Genomic DNA, 20,833 nt, shown 5'->3' on the forward strand with positions numbered 1-20,833 from the left:
CGTAGCACAGATAACAAAACCCTCTGAAAGCCCCCTCTTTTATTTAGGGTTTTGTTAGTTCCAACTTCCAATTGAACCGATGCCCGTGACTTAGATCTGGACCCGAGTCGAAATCTGAGGCGTATACGCCTCACCTTGAGGTGCGCCTTGAGGCATTTACGCATTATGCTTGCGCCTCAAGGCACAAAGGCCCTCGCCTTGAGGAGAGGCACACTTTTTGCGCCTTGAGGCGCGCTTTTAATAACACTGGTTTTTCCTATCAAAATAAAAGAAAAAGACTCATCAGGGGGCCATCCTATGGAGTAGATTAGCCTTGATGGTATTCATCATCTAACAATTTTCTTGGAGAGTCGGTGGCCTAGGTGGGTTCCACAAGCTTGACATTTATGCATTGTTAATAATCCCATGCCTCTATAATTAATCATTATATGCTCATGGGATAGAATTATTGGATTAAAGTACCTTAGCCTCACAGTATCACTGCTCTATCTTATCCTAAGAATTTGATGTCTTATGTGGTAGACTCTCGAGAGCAGGGAGCAGAAAAAACTATTTTGAAGACAGTTGAATTTTTTTTTAGAGAAGATCTTTGACCTTTAATGACATTTCAATGATATACCCACCATCATAATAAAGCTTTACCCTCTTTCTATGACTATTGGACTCAAGGTTAATTAGATTGTCAAGACTATTTTGGGTCTTGCTGAACAAGGTCAAACCATTTCAAAGACAACTGGGATGTGAAGACCGTTTATAGTCTGGTTGAACTAGGTCGAGCTAGTATCCAGGACAAATGGGATATGAAGACGGCAGTGTATCCTACCGAACGAGGTCAAGCTAGTGTCTAAAGGTAAACCGAGCCTTCAAGACCATTTGCATCGTGTCGAACAAGGTAGAGCTGATTTGGGATTTGTATGATTGGCTGCTAAGGGTCCCTTCTTATCAAAGAGATTTGGACTTTGGATGGCTTTACCCTCCTTTTCATGTGACTTTGCCCTGACCCATGGTTGCCTTTTTTTGAGCACATTGGTCTTTTTTAGAATGAGAAGTGGAATGACGAACTCACGACTAAGCTTGATGACATGATCTTTTCTTTCTGTAATCAAGCAGTCGACATGTTAGCTTGCCCCTCGGGTTTCAACAATACAAGTTGTATAGGGAGGTCATCCTTTTCTTTGATGAAACTTTTATGTTGGGATGCTGGAGGCGGAATCTTGGTGTGATTATTGTCCGATGAGCCCAGATGAATCACGTTTATCTGATTGATTTTTGTCCGATGAGCCCAGATGAATCACGTTCCCAGGAGGAGTTTTCATGGCAAAGGAATGACCAACTATAGGACGTGTACATCTTTTTTGTGACCTTAATACCAAGAACACCTTCTAAGGCTCTAACCAATCTCAATGATTTAGGGTCGCTATGTAGTTTGGGCGGCTTCTTATCATGAAATTGCTTAACAGTTAATTGACTATAATACTTCGATCACCAGAAAAGCCTTACTGCAACATGAATTTTAATTTTTATCATATCACCATTTCTATTGAAAAGACAATAAAAAGAGGTGATTGTTGATTCTGTAAATTTATAGTGAGTTAAAATATTACGTTCATTCTCTTTGTTTTAGTCATTTGAAACATTACCAACTATAATCAGCAAAGCCTTGAAGAAAAATAGATATAGTGAACACTAAATAGGACCAATTCTAACAGAATTTTACAGCAAGCTTTCATGCTTTTTCTTTTTTCATCCACATGGACATTTTATGTGAACATAAATACATCTCAGTACTCACGCATGAGTTGAGAATGTACCCGATATTCGCACTAGGTGGTTCAGTCAGCTTCCCATGGGATGCACTTTGAATCAACCAGGAACTACAAAATCTAGTTGATTCCCTAGGGAACAAAATTTTGATTACTTATCCTATCGGTGCTTCAATCTGGGAAAAGTCAGACTTCATAATTTAAGTAAAAGCCAAGAAAGCCTCAGAAAAGGTGACAGCAAAAAGGATCAACCTCTATTGAATTTCATGGTCCTCCAAACAGCATGCAGCAAAGAATGACCAAATTCTATTTTCCTTTCTTTGTTCTTTTTGGAAATAGCTGATCTGCCTCTTGCATAACTTCATGATGCATCTGTTCCCACACTAGTTCAAACAAACTATGATATTTCTCCTGGAACCAACCCATGATCTCAGAATGCAAAAAGTTGTAATCCACTTTCCAAAATTCTCTAAGCATAGCACGGCTATCAATGGCTTGTGAACCCTTCTTTAATTTATTGAGAAGATTCCCGATCCTCCGCTGCCCTGCTGCTTCTGGAATCAAAATGCTAGATGGAACCGCAGACAAGCACTTCTGCACTGATTTCAAACATGGAAGCACTTTCCCTTCAAGCAAGGCACAAGCAAACACAGAAATTTGAAGCTTCTCATTCTTGCACGGGCAACTGTGCAGTGGAAGCTGCCAAAGATGAGGACCAAAGGTCGTGGTCACCCAACACATTACTTGGTCACTTACAGGTTCATAATAAGGTTTGGGATCTGAAAGTGGCTCAGAAAAACTGCATAGGTATTTTGCATGTCTAACAAGCCACTCAGATTTCACGCTCGTTATCCCATGCATATATGGTTGAGATGTGTTAACCAGTTCATTGTATACCACAAACTCAGAAGCAAATCTAGCAACAGATGATGCACGGTGAAGGTATACGGTTTCACTTAACATACAAGCTTGATATCTAACAGAACTTGACTTTTTCTTTCCATCTGATACTTCAGAAACTTTTCTAATGCGCCGAGCAACTCTATCTGCCCAACCTGCACAGATAGCTTGCCCCAATAGCTCTTCTTCATTCAGCGAAAGAGGCTTACCAACAGAAGACCTCCAGGCGCACTCCACATCATCAACGTTTCCATTTGTCCATGAAAACTCCTCCTGGAAACTATTCATACCTTGATGAAAGATCAACATGAGGAGTTGTTTTCTCAATTTGGACATCTCATCCATTGTCTTGAAGTGCAACAGATAATTTGTGCAGAATTCTGATGGGCTTTCTGCAAGCTCAAAGTGCAGCAATGCATGAGCTATAGTCAAAGCATCACTGCTAGGATTACAGAATTTCTCACGAACAGCCTTCGCAAGAACTTTATGTTTTTTTCGCCTGAGTTTGGTCTGTTTATCAGGAACTTTATTATCAACTGTTGCATTCTTCAAGGATATCTCATAAGAATCATTTTCCATGTTTTTGTTATTGTTATCTTGATCCACATCCTCTTTAATACCACTTTCAGAATCAAATTGAAAAATGAAAGGATTGACAGAACTCAAGGCTGCAGCTGCAGCAACAGCATACCCCAAAACTATATTTGCTCTGATGGGTCTGCCCTGCCTCAGTTGTTGTGTAACAGTCAACAGCATACGAGAGTGGCGAGGGCTTATTGGGTACTGTGCCATGGCTTTCCCGATGGGTGTGAGTCTACCACAATGGTCAATAGCTTCAAGAACCTTCAAACAATGCTCTGCTTCTACCAATGCAGCACTGTCAGGAGGTGTGGGAAAGGGGAAATTAGCCACCTGCAGCAAATTAGAAGTTATCATCATTTATAACATCAGATGGGAGAAAACTAAAAGGACAAAGCACTGGATCATGACTGACCTTATCAATACCCATAAATTTCATGATCAGTAAGACACCTTCAACCGGCGTTTTTAGTATTTCAGGATCTGAGAATTCAGAAAATATGTTACTGAAAACCGCGGAGGAATAGAGTCGATAACAATAGCCTGGCCCAGTTCTCCCAGCTCGTCCTGCACGCTGAGCAGCTGATGCTTTGCTTATCCATTGAATTTCATAATTTGCCATGCCATTAACACAATTGTAGTTTTTCACTTTCTCTCTTCCAGAGTCCACTACATATTTTATTCCAGGAATGGTTAATGAGGTCTCGGCAACATTTGTAGCAACCACCACAAGCCGCTCGCCTTCAGGCACATCTCCAAATACACGAAGTTGTGCAGCAGCAGGTAGCATAGCATAAAGGGGTAGGACATACATGGGACCAACGTTTGAAGACCCTGTTCTATTATGAGAAACAACAAGACCCTCTGTAGCTGCTGTGTGAGATGATCTAAGGTTCTCCTTGGGATTGAAAACCTGTGAATTATCAGCCAAGGCCTCAAAAGCTGCTTTTAGTGATGATACGCTCTCAGGGTCTCTAAGAACATCTTGTGAAGCATCTGTCTGTACATCATTTGTAAGATCCTCAGAAGAACCACCATCATCGTCAGTGTAATGCATGTTCTCACTTTCTACTTCAGAGGAATCAAAGTGCAACCCTGAATCATCATGCTCTTCTTCCTCATAAATATGCAACCCATACATCTGATGGTCTGCTGGCCGATCACGAATCTCAAATGCTTCATGTATACCCTTGGATTCATCATCATAAAGAGGATCCACATCCTCTTTAGCATTTGCATCACATGTTTTATGCTCAGTGCCTTTTTTCTTCAACAAGAAGGAAGACTTTCTTAGCTTTCTACACAAGTACTCCACCTCCCTCTGTCCAGTCAGGAATACAAGAATGCCACCAGGTGGCAGCTTTCTGTGTATCTGCAAGACCTTCCTATAAGCTTGGCCTATATAGTCTACCAACTCTGTCTTCCTTGAAAAATGAACGGTTACAGGGAATTGCCTTGTTGGGACTTCTATAACTGGTGGAGACACATGAAACAACTTCCTGTTGGAAATAAAATCTTCCACCTTCAGAGTAGCACTCATGAGAATAAGTTTCAAAGGATGTATCATATTCTCAGGTTTAATTTGGACTCCAGAAAGAATCTTCGCTTGCTGATCTTCATATAATTTCTGAAAATGCAAGGAAACACTAAAATGGGAAAAAAAACAAAAGGAAGAAAGAAATGCATGGAGAAATAGCAAAAAAAGGAGACAGTAACAACCAAGAGAAAAGCAAGGCCAAAAGAACCACACCTGGCGCAATTGTATCACCCTGGATATCATTCCAATCAGTATGTCTGTATTCAAACTCCTCTCATGAGCTTCATCAAGAAGAATGATGGAGTAACGTTTCAAAAGAAAATCACTCTGCAAAATTACAAATTTGCACATCCAGCATCTGAGTTCAACAATGCAAATCAACCCAGATATTAAAGGTATAGCAAAATTCAAGAATGAGATGCATCATATTATTATTCATTCTTGGTGCTTACTTCCAACCTATGTCACCTGGGTACAGGCACGGGTGCGGGTAGGACACGACAATTTCAAAAAATGAGCATACAGGTACACGACTATATATATATAGAGAGAGAGAGAGAGTTGTTTTTTAGCTTCATTGAAAACAAAAAATGTGTTTTTTAAAGATCATTTTTTAGCTTCGTTCACCAGGTTTGAATTTATCCAAACCTGGTCAACAAAACCAACTTGGTTTAACCAAGTTATAAAAGGAGAATGGCGTACTCTCTCGCTCCCTCTCGGTCTGTTGCAGCGAGACGAAAAAGAAGAGGATGTACTCTCTTTCTCTTTGTTTGTTGCAGCGAGAAGAAGAATAAGAGAGAGAGTGAGATAGAGAGGAGTAAATCGAGAGAGCAAGCAAGAGAAAGGGAGACAAAGAGGAGAAAGTTGATAGCCAGAGGGGGCGATTTTGTTTTTTGTTTTTTGTTTTTTTTTTCTGAGGTTTGGGTCTGCATTAGACCCAGCCTGGCGCAGTGAGGGACCCAACCCGCAGCATACCCGCACTGCACCCACTACCTGTACCCATGTCGACACGGGTAGGGGCAGATGAACCTCCGTGTCACGGTTACAGCTTCCAACAAAAAAAATTTGTCAAGTCCAGAATATAATTCTTGAAGAGAACAACAATGCCACAAACATCATAGAACAATATGGCAATAAAGCTAACAAGTAATACAAACCATCAGTTGCACCTTTTCCCATTAAAGAGACCAAGTTATTTATAATCATGGAACTAAGATGCTCACCAATAGGTGGTTAGGACAGGCTAATCATAGGAAGTACAAAGAGCTAACATAAATCATGGAACAAGAAGTTTTCAACTGCCTTAATTCATGTTCTTTTCTTATGAATATAACATAAGACCACTGGAATTAGGCAATCATTGTTTTACACACTGAAAGAAAATCTGAAAGTCTCATCTCCCGCTGAGATCAAGATCAGAAAGTATCATTAGAATTGGTATAATTCCTCTTCTCTTCAAGGAAACCAAACAGACTGGCAAATAAATCGCCAAGTACAATGTCTGATACTATTGTGCATGTGCATGCGCATGTGCATGTGCATGTGCATGTGCAAGCGCACGCATGTGTGCACACATATAAGCATGCTCGAGTACCACCACATACACAACTGCACATCCCCAATGCATGCATCGCACACACACACAATCTATGTTGTCAAAATCTCCGACTAGGCCGCCTAGTCGGTCTAGGCGTAAGTAAAACACCTAGGCTTTGCAATTCCTAGGTGTGTACCTTAAAGGATACCAATTTTGCCGAGTAGGCACTGACTAAGGCGCCTAGTCGGCGACTAAACTGCCTCCTCCTAGGCATCACACACACACAATCTATGTTGTCAAGCCTAGTCGGTCTAGGCGTAAGTAAAACACCTAGGCTTTGCAATTCCTAGGTGTGTACCTTAAAGGATACCAATTTTGCTGATTAGGCACTGACTAAGGCGCCTAGTCGGCGACTAAACTGCCTCCTCCTAGGCAAAAGGGCAGTTTAGTCATTCATTATTCTTATATATATTATTTTTTGTATATATATAATTATATATATGTGCATGTGTTTGTGTGATTTGTTATGTGAAAACATGAAAAAAATGCTTAGTTATTATATATATATATATATATATATGTGTGTGTGTGTGTGTGTGTGTGTGTGCTACTTTGTTTTAATCATGAAAGCATGCACAGTTAATTTTAATTGATTATATTTTCTATATATGTGTGTTATTTTGTTTCTTATAAATTTTTCTATAAAATCCTGAAAGCATGTTTAGTATTATGAATTATGTAATAAGTTAATTATATATGTATGTGTTATTGTGCTTTTGTGAAAGGTTGAAAGCATATTTTGTTTATTATAATGAATATGTTATGAATAATTGAATATATATATATATATATGTGTGTGTGTGTGTGCAATTATTTCTATGTATATTAATATATTTTGTGAAAGCATGTATAATTTTGTACTTGTGTAATGAAAATATCTTATTAGTAAAAGAATTAAACATATTTTTATGTATATTTTGTGTACTTTTTATATTTTAATTGGAATACCGACTAGTCCCGCCCAGTACTCGACTAATCTTTTTGGGGGTCTACCGACAAGGCACCGCCTAACGCTTTTGACTACATAGCACACAATTGCACATTTTGAGCATAACACATTCTACTTTATTGTTTGTAATTTACCATTGTTAATCTGCAGTAAAAAATTACATATATTTTCCAATAAATATACTAACACAACTGGTACAACATGATACAACCTATGTCAGTTTATATATTATCAACTAACCTAGCTCTTTAGCTGATTTCTTATAGACATTTTACTGTACTTTGTTTTTGTGTTTTTCATTGTTAACCTGGGGCAAAAGATCCTTTTCTCTGTTCTAATGGTCAGAAACGAATTAACCAAACAATACAAACGTAACTAATATGTTAGAAATCTAATTTCTCTCTTTCTCATTCTATTGTACTTTTGTGTTTGAAATTTTAACAGTCATTGATACAAGATTTCATCCAAATTCGTACCCCCAGGACAACAGCTGTAACATTAAAGATAAGTAACAATAAACAATCTACCTTACCATCCTCTCACAAATGGGCCACCATTAAATGATGTTACAAGAGTATACAGAGAAAAAAAATGCATTAAAGCTTCTACAGTTTAAAAGCTTGAAAGCATGCATCTAATAGGACTGCAGTAACTTGAAAGAAGTGCCACGGAGACAATTGTTCAGGATTTTTCAGCTGTTACAATCAAATGGCTGGGCCTGGGTACTACAATGCAGATCTAAATATCGGCGATCAAAACATCAACTACATAGTGTGTAATGTTTAATGACTGGAAACATCGGGCAAGAAATCAGAAGCATCCTCGGAGAATAAAAACAAGTTAAAAAGCTGCTGGGCCATGTAAATCTGCATGCCTTGAAAAATCAAGGAACAGTAATTTCCATGATACCTCCAGGAATACGATGCCATTAGATACCTGCCTACCTGAACTTCTCGAAGCAAAATCCCATCAGTCATAAACTTGATGGAGTTGCAATCACCCATCCGCTTGTCATGTCTAACTTGAAAACCAACTTCTTTCCCCAACTTAAGGCCCAACTCATAGGCAACACGCTTAGCCGTGGCAAGAACTGCAACACGGCGAGGTTGAGTAACACCAATTATCCCTCCCGATGCAGGGCATGCCTTTGAACCAAAACCAGCTTCATATAGGAACTGCAAAGCATAAAATGCAGCAAAAGAAACTTATGTATGTGTATTATTTAACTGGCAAAAGAAGCTAAAAAAAGAAATATGCCAATAGAAATAAAAATTCTAAACTTGAAATGGACAAAAACAACAAAAGAAGGACCAGTGTAAAGCATACCTGAGGCACTTGTGTAGTTTTACCACATCCAGTCTCTCCACAAATAATCACAGCAGAATGCCCATTGATAGCTTCCATTATTTCCTGCTCCATCATGACTATTGGAAGATCGGTCCTCTTTTCTTCAACATCTGCAGGTCTCACAACATGCACATTGAAGGACTTCTGACCTTGATGATGACCAGTGGTGGTTACATTCTGAAAACATGGCTCAAAAACATCAACACAAAATTCTGAAGCAGGAGAATAGACATATACCAGAACGAATTGCATATAAATGTAACCCACATATCAACATCAAAGGGGTTTTCTATTAGAAAGTCAAAAACGACTCTTTTCTCAGAGATTCATCAGAAAACATGGGCAGTCACCATCTCTGCAAATAAAGTGTGAAGAAAAATCTTGTAGTAGACAAATTTTGCTATATGCAGTGCAAATCATACTTGTGGTTCGATGCTCTCTTTCCCATTTAAGCTACTTGAAAAACCTTTACTTTGGTTACTTGTGCAGGCATCAAGCCCTTCGCCAGATGAACACTGAGATAATAAAAGAGAACTTGACAAAACAGTTTCCTTATTAACAGAAGCCGGCATCTGATGTTCTTCCAGCAGGAGTGAGGTTTTCAACTCAACATTCTCTAGCTTTGATGATTCTGGAGAACAAGTCTTTTCTTTATCTTGATGCAGATGGTTTCCAATGCTGACACAGCCATTCATGTTTGAAGGTGGCTCCATATAGGAAAGATCTGAAATAGTTCTCTTCTTGAGAAGAGGCACATCTTGTGGCACTTCCAGCCCAGCTCTAGAAAGTTGCATTGCTCTTCTGAGTTTTTCCTTCATAGTTTCTACCTGTAATTTTGAGAATATCTTTCAGTTATGCTGCGCTATACAGAAGCAACTAATAACAAAGAAGCAACCTCGCATAAACACCTGTGCAATATTTCCTGAAGAATACAACAAACTATATGCATCATCCTGAATTCGGTGCTTTCTGAAAATACAAAAGGAGATAAAGTTAACAGATTGTTTTATCTTCTAAATCCTATCCAAACAAAAAAGCAAGCCGATTCTCAGGGACAATGAAATTGTGGTGGTGCTGTTGGTAGAAAGAAACACATAATACTGAAGTAGTAACACACTGTAAGGTCTGGTAGCTTTCAGCCAGCCGTGCCCTTTTTTCTTTCTCCTCCTGCACAAGTAAGAAGAAATTTGCTTAAAGAATTAACCACTAATCACAGGAAGCTTGAAAAACATCTAAGGATAATGAAGAAAATTCTCAACATTGTGAAAATAAAGTATTTCATGCCTGCAACTGCTTTAATTTCCTCTTCTGTGATTTGCTTAACTTTGGCTCCCCTTGCTTCTGATTTTCCTTCACAGATGTAAGACATCAGAAATTACGAGCTACCAACAACACAATTGTGTGTGTGTGTGTATATATATATATATATATATATATATCAAGTACCTGATTTGTGCATTTATGCTTTTTCTTTTTCTTTTTCTTTCCGGGCAAGACAAGTGCATTGCAACCATCATGGTTTTCAAAACTGCCAAACATAAGTGCAACAACTACATCAAATCAAAGCATATTAGATCATTGATCCGTAAAAGTTACTACTTAGAGCAATGAAGCACGCACAAATAGAAGGTGATGCTGAACATAATTTAACCAGATTGCATGAGGGAAGTTAATAGCTAGAAAAAGAGTTAAAAGCTTTACAATTTTCAGTGTTGGCAAATTGTGGAACGTAATGACAAGTAATTAGGTCCGACCAACTCTTAAACTCAAATCGACATAACATAAAAAAGAAAGAAGATAATAAGGGGCGACGTTCACCATTCATCAAGAAAAACTTTTGTTGATTCTACTAAGTCCACCGGTCCATCCATTTTCAGTTGTTGCTCTACAAAATACAGATCTGCAATCAACAAGAGAACCAAGAGAAGACTAACGGAGACAATAAGTCAACCAATTAACCAGCCAACGAGAAAATTCATGGAAGAATGGTTTCATAAGTTAAATAACTAGTTTCATGCTTATGATAACAATCTTGGCATCTGAAATCAATGAACTATTTAAACTAAATCACAATTTTCTCAGTCCCGACAAAAGATGAAAACAGAGAGTGGTCATACTCGCCAGTAACTAAGACACACTAATTAAGGTTTTTTTTATTCACCCACTTATCCAAGACACTAGGATAACGGAGGACAGTGTAATATCGAAATCATCTCAATTTTCTAGAAAAAGTGAAAGTGTATCCAGGCACGCACTTACTCAAAGAATGAAAGATATTGAATTCATATCCAAGACATATCAAAACAGATCCCCAGCAGTTGCATAACCAACCAATTCAAATAATGGTAACTTAGGAAACAAGCCCACGCAAAATTTCCTCCAAATGTCCAATAAGCAAATGAATCCATGTAGCTTCAATCACAAGAAAAATATTATAATAAGAAAAAACAAATGAATTCTAGGTCCTTTTCTTTCACACGATGGGATTTAAATTTTAAACTGTGAAAGGCTTGCAGTAATCAGATTCCTATGCATGCAAGGATTCCATCATTGGAGCTATCATAGTAACCGATGTCTTTGTGAACCTCTTCATGGTAACTCGAAAACACCCATGTAGCTCCCAAGAGAGAGAGAGAGAATGATTGATGGGAAAATAAACAATAGATGAAAATTTATTCCTTTCAATCAATTTTCCAACAAAAATTGTGGCTGATTTAGCCGCTTGAGATGGTGTTTGGACTCACCCAGTTATTCAGAAAAGTTGGACAGATTGGGAAGTTGCAAACAGGAGGACACCACCAAATCCGAACTTTTACCACTTTTCTGGATAATTAGATTGTGAAATCCAAAAAGGAAAACTAAGATTTTACCGTTGGGGTTGATCAAATGCGGTGAAGATGGAGAGGCCGGAATCGGTGAAGACGTGAAGGGCTTGTTGGCTGCTCCAGAGAGAGAGGTCCGATGGCAGGTAAAACTGAGAGAGGTAAGGAGGGGTAAGGACTAAGGAGGCTTAAAGTAGGTCTATCAACGAGTCGGGTTTGTCTTTGTCACAACCCGGTTCGTATCTGAATGGGCTTTGTTTCAAAACGAATGAGATGGGTCCGATTGGTTACCCCAATCTTTGGACCTAGGTATATGCCTATTTCTATTTAAGATCCACAAATTTTTAAAGAGAAATAGATATAGATATTTTTTGGGGTTTAAAATATATACACAATACAAAAGTTGGGGCTCCATCTAGTTCTGGGTTATATTAGATCTAGTGGGACACAATTCTGGTATTGGAACCTTAAAGTTGTACCCAGTCTAAGCCCATAGGGTTTTGGGTAGGTCCGACCGTGTAACGTCCCTCAAAAATCCAACCTTTTTAAAACTTTCTCAAACCCCAAATTTTGAGAAAAAATTAAAACTTTTTATTTATATAAACAATTTACATGGTTCCCAAAAGTAATATGCCAACAAGTTCATCTATGACTACATTCCAACCGTTCCAAATACTAAACAGCCCACCTAAGGGCAAGCGCGAGTGTATATTAGACTCCCAGTATCAGATCCAGTACAGAATCATTCATAGGCACAACTTGATTGAAACTATTACTTTAAGGGCTTCTCATGAGAAAAAGGAAATGCGAAAGACAAAATGTATCAAGATTTAAGATAATTGAGGAGTTCCGTAAACATTTAAAGTTCTAAACCATATACAAAAACATAACAAGAATGAAATGACAGATTTTAAAAGATGTTCTCATTCCAAAGTATTACACTTCTTTAAATGCAAGAATTCAGACAAAAGTAAAATTTACACTAGTTTTTAACCAACTCAAACTGTTGCCTGATCGCTCCAGGAATCATACTAGGTAAGAGTGGAGCCTTCAGCCACGTAGCAACCCGTGCTTCGCTTCAATCCTCTACGAGGTTATCTGTGAATATTGTAAGGCATGAACCACATGCCCGTAGGAAACCAAAACTAAACTTGAAGAATGCAATTCAAGTTGAAATGATGCAATCAAGTAAAATTCCCATCATTTGAAAATGAAAGTCAAGGGAATCCACATCATAATAAGACATGATATTCAATCATGTAAACCAACATTCATTTTATGGCATTCATAATTACATTATTTGTATGCATGAAAACTCAAAATCATTCTCATTTTTATTCATGGCATTCAATTTCATACGCATTCATATACATGATAATCATTTGCATAAATGAATGAAACCAACAATTTATAACATACTCCAAAGTGAAGCAAATATGCACTCTATTATGCAATGCTATCATTCCCTTTCTTTATACTCAAAAGTCAACATGCTCATGTCAAACTTATGACTAAGGCAAGTATTATTTCAATTATAAATTCATAAGTCATTTATTAGAATATTTATGAACACTAAAATTTAGATATCAAAATGAAACAGGTCATATCTTGACCCTTCTTGTGTGCCTTGCATACACAAGCACCTCATGTGCATCAATCAAGTCATTGGCTTGTAACAACAAGTCAAATCATATGACCAAGCATAAACATGTCTTTTTTTCATTCACATGTAACAAAATTTATATGCACTAATCGTGCAAACTTAAAAAACTTTACATATTCACAATATATGAGTATGCACATAGAAGCGGTTATCCTAAAAATCTAATTAATTGTTTCTCTTGTTATTCAAACCCATCTGGTACAAAAGAGGATATAGACATCCAAAAAACCACTATAGGAGTATTCATTATTCTATGTATTTTTTATTGCCCTCATATGGCATCTTTCCCAAGCGATTCAACCCTGCAGTGCAGCAGTTGAGAGAACGAACCCATGATCCCAGGTCTTGGCTTACGCTAAACCAAAATTGGTTACAAAAAATCGAACATGCATCCCTAACTCTGCAAAGTTGTGGTACTACCACCTAAGACACACTGGTAGACCCAGAGTTACCAAAAGCGCCTAGGCAAGTGGGGAAAGCGTGCTTCCCCGAAGCGCACATCGGAAGCACGAAACATCATGCTTCTAAAATGCGTGGGGAAGCACCACTTTTTAATGGGAAGCATGATTCCCTTTTATGGGAAGCACACTTCCGTTTTATGGGAAGCGCACTTTCTATCACGCTTCTCCCTCGCTTCCACCATTTTTTCATTTTTTTATATTTTTTTATTTTTTTCGCTTATCCCTCACTTCCTAGGTCGCTTCCAGGTCGCTTCCGAGACGATTCCCTATTTGCTCCTATGTCATACCACGCTTCCCGCTTCCTAAAATTTTGAAAGTACCTCGCTTCCTGCTCCCGCTTCTTCAACTGGCAACTATGGGTAGACCTATCCCGTAACCTTCGTGGGATGGGGACAAGAGGCGCCTTCAGCCCTCAAAACACAATATGTCCCACAAGGCTTGTACCGCCCTTCCCTCTCCTGAGAGGACACGAGATCAGAACGGATCCAGCCATCTCAGAGAGCCCAGCCTTGCTAGCGCTTCAAATGAACCCATCTTCCAGGGTTATCTTTATTATTAAGTCATAGATCAGAGTCGAGCATTATATTCTCACAAGATAACCCTCTCATTCCCTCATGCATGAATTCAAAAGTCTATGTCACTTGCATAACTTAAACTTACATGCTCTCATGCATGATATCAAATTCTATGCCACTTAAATAATTCAAATTTACATACTCTCGTGCATGATATCAAAAATCTATGTCACTTGCATAATTCAAATTTACATACTCTCATGCATGACATCAAAAATCTGTCACTTGCATAATTCAAATTTACGTACTCTCATGCATGATATCAAAAATCTATGTCATTTGCATAATTCAAATTCACATGTTCTCATGAATGTTCATAACAAATTTGTATTCATTTTCATGCATGACTTTATCATGTCATGATTTATTATACATGCTCACATGCATGATTCAATTTTTTAACATGATTGCATACATGGTTTAATTTCAATCATGCTTAATATAAAATGCAATCACATGAACTATTATACATGCATTGATGACTTAATATTTTCATTTGTAAAACTATCACATCATATTTACACCCATTATAAGGATATTTAAAAAGATGAAATCACAATTACAAATACGATATATTCATTTTAAGCATGTTTTCATGATATAATTTCACATAAAAGGCATAATCAAATAAAAAATAACTTCATGCAAGCATAGATACAGTCACATCAAACATGCCAATACAATCAATCATTCATACCACAACAATATCAAACATGTACATGCAGCAAACACACTTAAATATCTTGCTAACTACAACCATGACTAGCATGGTCTCCGAACTACAAAAATAAGAGCACTTCTATTCTTATACATTTAAATCATGCTCAGCATGATGTCCAAACTCCAGCAAAACAGTCCTAGATATCCACATCTAAGTGAGTGGATGAGTAGAAAAGTGTTGCATCTAAGAAAGTAAATAACATGTGATGCGCTTGCATCACTTACTTACCACGGGTATTTACCCGATTTGCATGCTTTTGTATTTGCATATGCATCTTTCTTATTTCTTTTTGCATGGCATTTTTAGCAGCATCAATGCTTAGCACTAAGCATCACGCAATAGCTCCGTTACGCACCTTCCAAGCACAATTGTATAGGCAATCCAAAACAATTTTTAACAATTTCTAACATTGTGCACGTGGTGCGAATTCAGTGTACGTACAAACAAATTTTGAGATTCTACCATACAACATGAATAACATCCTACAAATTTTAGTTTAGGAATCGTACCTTTTTTATGCGACAAAAAGTAGAATGAAGCTTGGAGACTTGAAAGTCTAGTGTCAGTGTTACACGACACAATCTACTCGTCCCTCTCACAAGGAGAGAACGCTACATGTGCACACACAATGAACAACTTATCCGATCTCGCACATGAGCGATAAAAACAAAAACTAAGTTAAGTAACCCGATTTGCGAAAGCCCTCAAGCGGCATACTAACAAGTCCAACACAGTCTTGGACAGCATACCACGACCAACACATTGTCCCGTGCATCACCCCAAGTGATGGCACAAACACCAAGGTACCCAATTCCAACAAAATATTTATTCATATAACTATTGGAAACAATTCCAAAACACGAAAAACATATAGAAAAGAATCAACAATGCAAAGGTAACTCTGCTGTTATACACAGAAGCCCTGCACGATTCTCAATGCTGGGAATCGGCACACAAATGAGGAGTTTGTCAAAACATAGAAGCAAAAAACAAACTCAAAAGCGGGTTAAAACAACTAAACAGTAAACAGGAATTCAAAACTAACGCATACATGCAGTTCAGCATGAAAAAAAATGATCCCGATCGGTTACGGATTCGGTTAGGGCATAAATATCAAAAATTCGAGAAAACCTTGATTAGGGTCATGTGGTTAGGGCATAAATATCATGCTGCAACCATCAGATCAACTCAAAAAGATTGAAATTCGGTATGTAATGCAGTAAAAAGAAAAACGTATCAGACCTAAGCAACTCGTATCCCGTATTCTAAAAGAAATTTTCCATGACACAGTAACAAAGAATCCCACGACCACACAAGCTTCGCAAATCAAATTAAGGAACCTAACAGGACTTGCTATTTCGTTTAAGGTAGCAAAAAGGGGAAGTAACAAACCTCGGTGAATGGCATCCACGGGTCGTAATGAGGTCGAACTCCGGTGGAGAGAAGACAAGGGCGACGGGTGGTGCCCGTGTGGCTCCCCGCGTGTAAGGTGGATGACAGGCGATGGTCGGCACTGGAACAAGGTCTCACGGCGGCACAGGGGGGGCGGTAGCGATAGAGTAAAGGAAGGGGGGAGAAAAGAAGAAAGGAAACAGAGGGAGAAAGAGATCGTGACGACGGTGGCGCAGGGTGGAGGGTAACGAGGGAAGATACAGTGGCGTCGGCGATGGCGCCGCTCTGACGGCCCGCGGACGGGGGAGTAAGGTGAGAGGAGGGAGGAGGAGGAGGTGGTCACGGCGGCGGCGCGGCTCCGGCCGATATGCAAACGGGGAAGGAAGGAGGAGCAGACGCGAGGAGGGCGGGCGACTGCGAATAGTAAAGAAGGAGGGGGATTAAGAAAGCGGATTAGGGTTTTATCGGGTGAGGGGGGTTATCGGGTCCGTATCGGACCCGGTTCGGGCACGAACCGAGGAACTTAATAAGAGAAAAAAAGAAAATGAAAAAAAAACATTTAAAAAAAATAAAAGTAAAGAATTTCTATAATGAAATAGGAAAAATAAATAAAATAACAGTAGAATTAAACTATTTGGTTTTAAAAATAATACTTTATCCAAATAAAAAAAATCCATGATTAATCTTACGACTAAAATACCTTTTTTACGGAAATATTTCGAGAACCATTAAAATATGTCGTGTTAAGTTTGAAACACCCCAAAAATACTTAATTGGGTTTGTAACTTATTAAAATGATTAAAATGAATATTTTAATATTATTTTGTTTATGACAATTATTGAAATGACCATTGTACTGTTTTTGTCAGAAGGATCAAATTAAGGATATAAAACACATCAAATTTACAATAAAGGGTGAAAATACATTTTAATTCGAATTAAAGTGATTCCTTTATTTATTTTCTCTTAAAAATTTACAAGTTTTACAAACCCATTGGCAGAGTCAGGATCAGTAGGACCGGAAAAGGGCTCTTATTTCTTCTAAACCTTATATATGTCTACCTTTTTGTTTTTCAATGTTGCAACAGACTCACAAAGGCTTGATTCTACCCTAATCTCACCCGATATCTTATGAAATTGGTCTGGGCCCAAATTTTTACTGTTGGGTCTTTAGAATCTGGTTTGAGTCCAACTATTAGCAGGCCGAAAACTCGAAAACGCAATGGGTAGCTGCTTGGTTCATATATGTTCGGTCCAAAGTTCAATTCCAAAGTGCTAGTAGTAGATGCACACTTGAGTTTGGATATGAATATTGAGGTAAGAATGAATTTGGAACCAAATACGTGGTAATGCTAGATCCAATAAAATAAATAATAAAAACAAACACTTTGTGTGTTATTGATCTTAATCCATTATGTAAATTGAGAGGACTCGATTTAAGAAAAAATTAAGCAGCTACAAATAAACTATGTTACTTGCAAACAAAAGCATATGGAAGCAACTCCAATTCAATAATATAAATAATTCAGAAAAATTAGCAAATAAAATAAGAAAGAAAATCACAAATGGGTTTTATCAACAAGTGTCTCTCTCCCTCTCAAACCATCTATTTTTAAAAATCCCTTAAATCTAATGGATCTGAATCTGACATGGATCTCTATGTGAGCCTACGGATTCGATTTGATTGAACCACTATCTTGGTCCCAAGAAATATAAGCTAGGGTGATGAGCTATAGGCGAGCCTCTGTCGTCCCCTCATGCTTTGCATAGGCCTTCGAAGAGTGTCCTCACTTTGATTGAGTTCTCGATTCGTAAATTGGTCCACCAGAGAATTTGACCTACTATCCTCCAACAGAATTGAGTCAAGCTTACATAAATCATGGTCTCAAAGCTAACCTCTAAGATGTGTCCATCAAAAGGTTGCCAGACTAGGAAGCGGAAGCAGAAAATAATACTATAAGTGGAAGCAAGAAGCGAGGCATTTTAAAATTTATAAATGAGAATGGAGATTACAATTTGAAAGCGGAGCAATTATAAAAAGGGAAGCAATACTAGAACTGAATAGGAATTGAACAAGAAGCAAATAAAAATGACTATATTTCATGATTTTGAATGTAAGAATTAGTTTTTTATTCAAATCTAACAATGATTGATTACCAATTTATAGAAAGCACGTGGAAAGTGAGTGAAAGCTTGAAAGGAAGCACAAAAAAACATGAAAAAAACATATACGAAGCATAGACGATACATGTGGAAAGAATAAGAGAAGTGTGAGAGAGTCAAGATTCAAATGAAGTTTCGGTAGCAAGGAGTATCACGCTTCCGAAGCAAGTCTCTAGAAGCATGCTTCCCACCTAGCTAAGAAGCTTCCGACAACTATGGTCCAACATGGTTGGTTTGCTAGAAAATAGCGCTTCAGTCACATTTTTCCAGTGGCAAAATGTGAAATTTTAAGCTTGAATATTTAGGGAAATTTTACAGTCGATTTTTAAACCTTATAAAAACCTATCCAAGTGTTGACATTAGATGATTCAGTATAAAATCAAGCATGTAAAATACATGTACAGTCATAATTGAGAAAAAAACATATAAAAAACCTTTAGATGTCCAAAAACGGATCACAGTAGGCAGCTACCCTATTATATATATATATATATATATAACTGATTGTATTGGAATCTCATGATGTGAGATGTATTGACTCGATCTAACCTCATAGATGTGTTTAGCATATTTGATTTGGTAGGGATCCACCCTTGGGTCATGTTTTTTTGAAGAAAAATGTTTATATGAGTCAGAAAAAATAGATGCATTCATAGATGTTGATTTTTGATCGCCATAAAAACTTGTACATTGTCAGATTCTGGTGATCCAAAAGTTGGTTCTTACTAAATAAAACATGTAGATCACATCTATGGTGTTAGACAAAAAAAAAACGGCATTTGCCTAGTCAATTGTATTTACAATTGACTATAGCAAACTTCATCCCATATATAGAGAGAGAAGGGTGAGCAAAGGAGGGAGATTAGGTGACGCAAAAAAAGGAGGATGAAGGGCAAGCAGATGAGGGGGATCGTCTGAAGAAGGTCAAGCAGATAGTGTTGGGTTGTAGTAGGCAAGTGGGGTTTAAGAGAGTGTCAGTGAACGAGGGTCCTCGAAAAAAAGGAAGGGAAGAGAAACCGTGACGGTGATCCTTGGCAATGGTGGTGGTGGATTGGTAAACTACTTGGCAGATGATCCTCGATAGTGGTTGTCCTGAAGGAACAGGCCCAATGAAGAAGGGGCGTTCGATGATGGAGAGGAGGGAGATGGAGCATAGAAGGAAGTTGCAGAGGAGGGCGTTCATCGATGGCTGCAAAACAGAGTGTCCTGTGATAGTGTTTCTTCATCGATTATGGTAGAGAAGGACGGGGAAAGAGAGAGAGAGAGAGAGAGAGAGAGAGAGAGAGAGAGAGAGAGAGAGAGATGGGGCTTGAGATGTGCGGGGGGGCAAAAAATAGGGATGTCAACAGGTCAGTTTTGGTTCGAATATGTAACGTTCTTAAAAAATCTAACATTTTTTAAACTTTCTCAAACCCAAAATTTTGAGAAAATTTTAAAACTTTTTATTCGTTACAAAGTTTCGTATGATTCTCAAGAGTAATATATCAATGAGTTCATCTATTGCCACATTCCAACAGTTCCAAATACTGGCCGGCCTGCCTGAGTGCAAGCACGAGTATATATTAGCCTTCTAGTATCAGATTCAGTATGGAATCATCCATAAATACAACTCAATAGAGGTTATTACTCTAAGGATCCTCACACGAAGAAAAATTAGGACGACAAAATTCCTTTAAGGTTTAACACAATTAAAGAGTTACGTAAAGATTTATATTTTAAAATCATACGCACAACCATTACACAAATGAAAAGAAAGAATTTACAAATATTCTTATCTTAAAATGTTGCGTCTTTTAACGTAAAGATTCATAAATATCAAGGTTAAATTGTTTTAAATTTATAACTATTTGGATCCTCCAGAGATCGTAATAGGTAAGAGTGGAGCCTTTAGCCGAAAAGCAACTCGCACTTCACCTCAGTCTTCTAAGAGGTTATCTGTAACATTTTAGGGCATCAACCACTTGCCCGTAGAAAACAAAAAACTAAACTTCAAGAATACATATCACGTTTATAATAGTACAATCAGAGAGTGATTCTCATCATTTATAAAATGAGGGTAAAGGGAATTCACATCTAAATATTCACATAACATTTATTCATATTTACAACTGTTCGTTCCATGGCATTCATAATTATGTAAATTGCATCCATAACATTCAAAATTTGCATTTATTCTCATCAATGGTATTAAAAATTACATTCTTTCATATCTATGAAAAGTATTTGCATAAATGAATGACAATACATAATTCGTATATATTTGCACAAACATAATTAGGCCAAATCTCATTTGACCGTGTCCAACGTGAAACACACGCATATGCTTCTTAAACAATTTAGGGCATCAGAGTCTCTCACAAACAT

The 20,833-nt window shown here is 37.8% G+C and overlaps 1 protein-coding gene across 1 annotated transcript; it reads right to left on the minus strand.

The window, feature by feature from the left end:
• Positions 1 to 1,698: 1,698 nt before the first annotated feature.
• Positions 1,699 to 19,652, minus strand: LOC149839635 (ATP-dependent RNA helicase DEAH13-like). Its single transcript, XM_090004904.1, has 13 exons — positions 19,487 to 19,652; positions 16,307 to 16,720; positions 10,491 to 10,557; positions 10,119 to 10,200; positions 9,957 to 10,022; positions 9,790 to 9,839; positions 9,581 to 9,641; positions 9,095 to 9,499; positions 8,652 to 8,849; positions 8,270 to 8,500; positions 4,993 to 5,106; positions 3,658 to 4,869; positions 1,699 to 3,575 (listed from the first exon to the last, which is right to left on the minus strand). The coding sequence occupies exons 1-13, from the start codon at positions 19,650 to 19,652 to the stop codon at positions 2,070 to 2,072; spliced, it is 4,572 nt and encodes a 1,523-aa protein (XP_089861030.1). The 3' UTR covers positions 1,699 to 2,069.
• Between the last annotated feature and the right edge of the window lie 1,181 nt (positions 19,653 to 20,833).

The sequence above is a fragment of the Nuphar pumila genome, chromosome 4 (genome assembly GCF_984573655.1).
Source record: "Nuphar pumila chromosome 4, dmNupPumi1.hap1.1, whole genome shotgun sequence".
NCBI classification, from domain to species: Eukaryota; Viridiplantae; Streptophyta; class Magnoliopsida; order Nymphaeales; family Nymphaeaceae; genus Nuphar; species Nuphar pumila.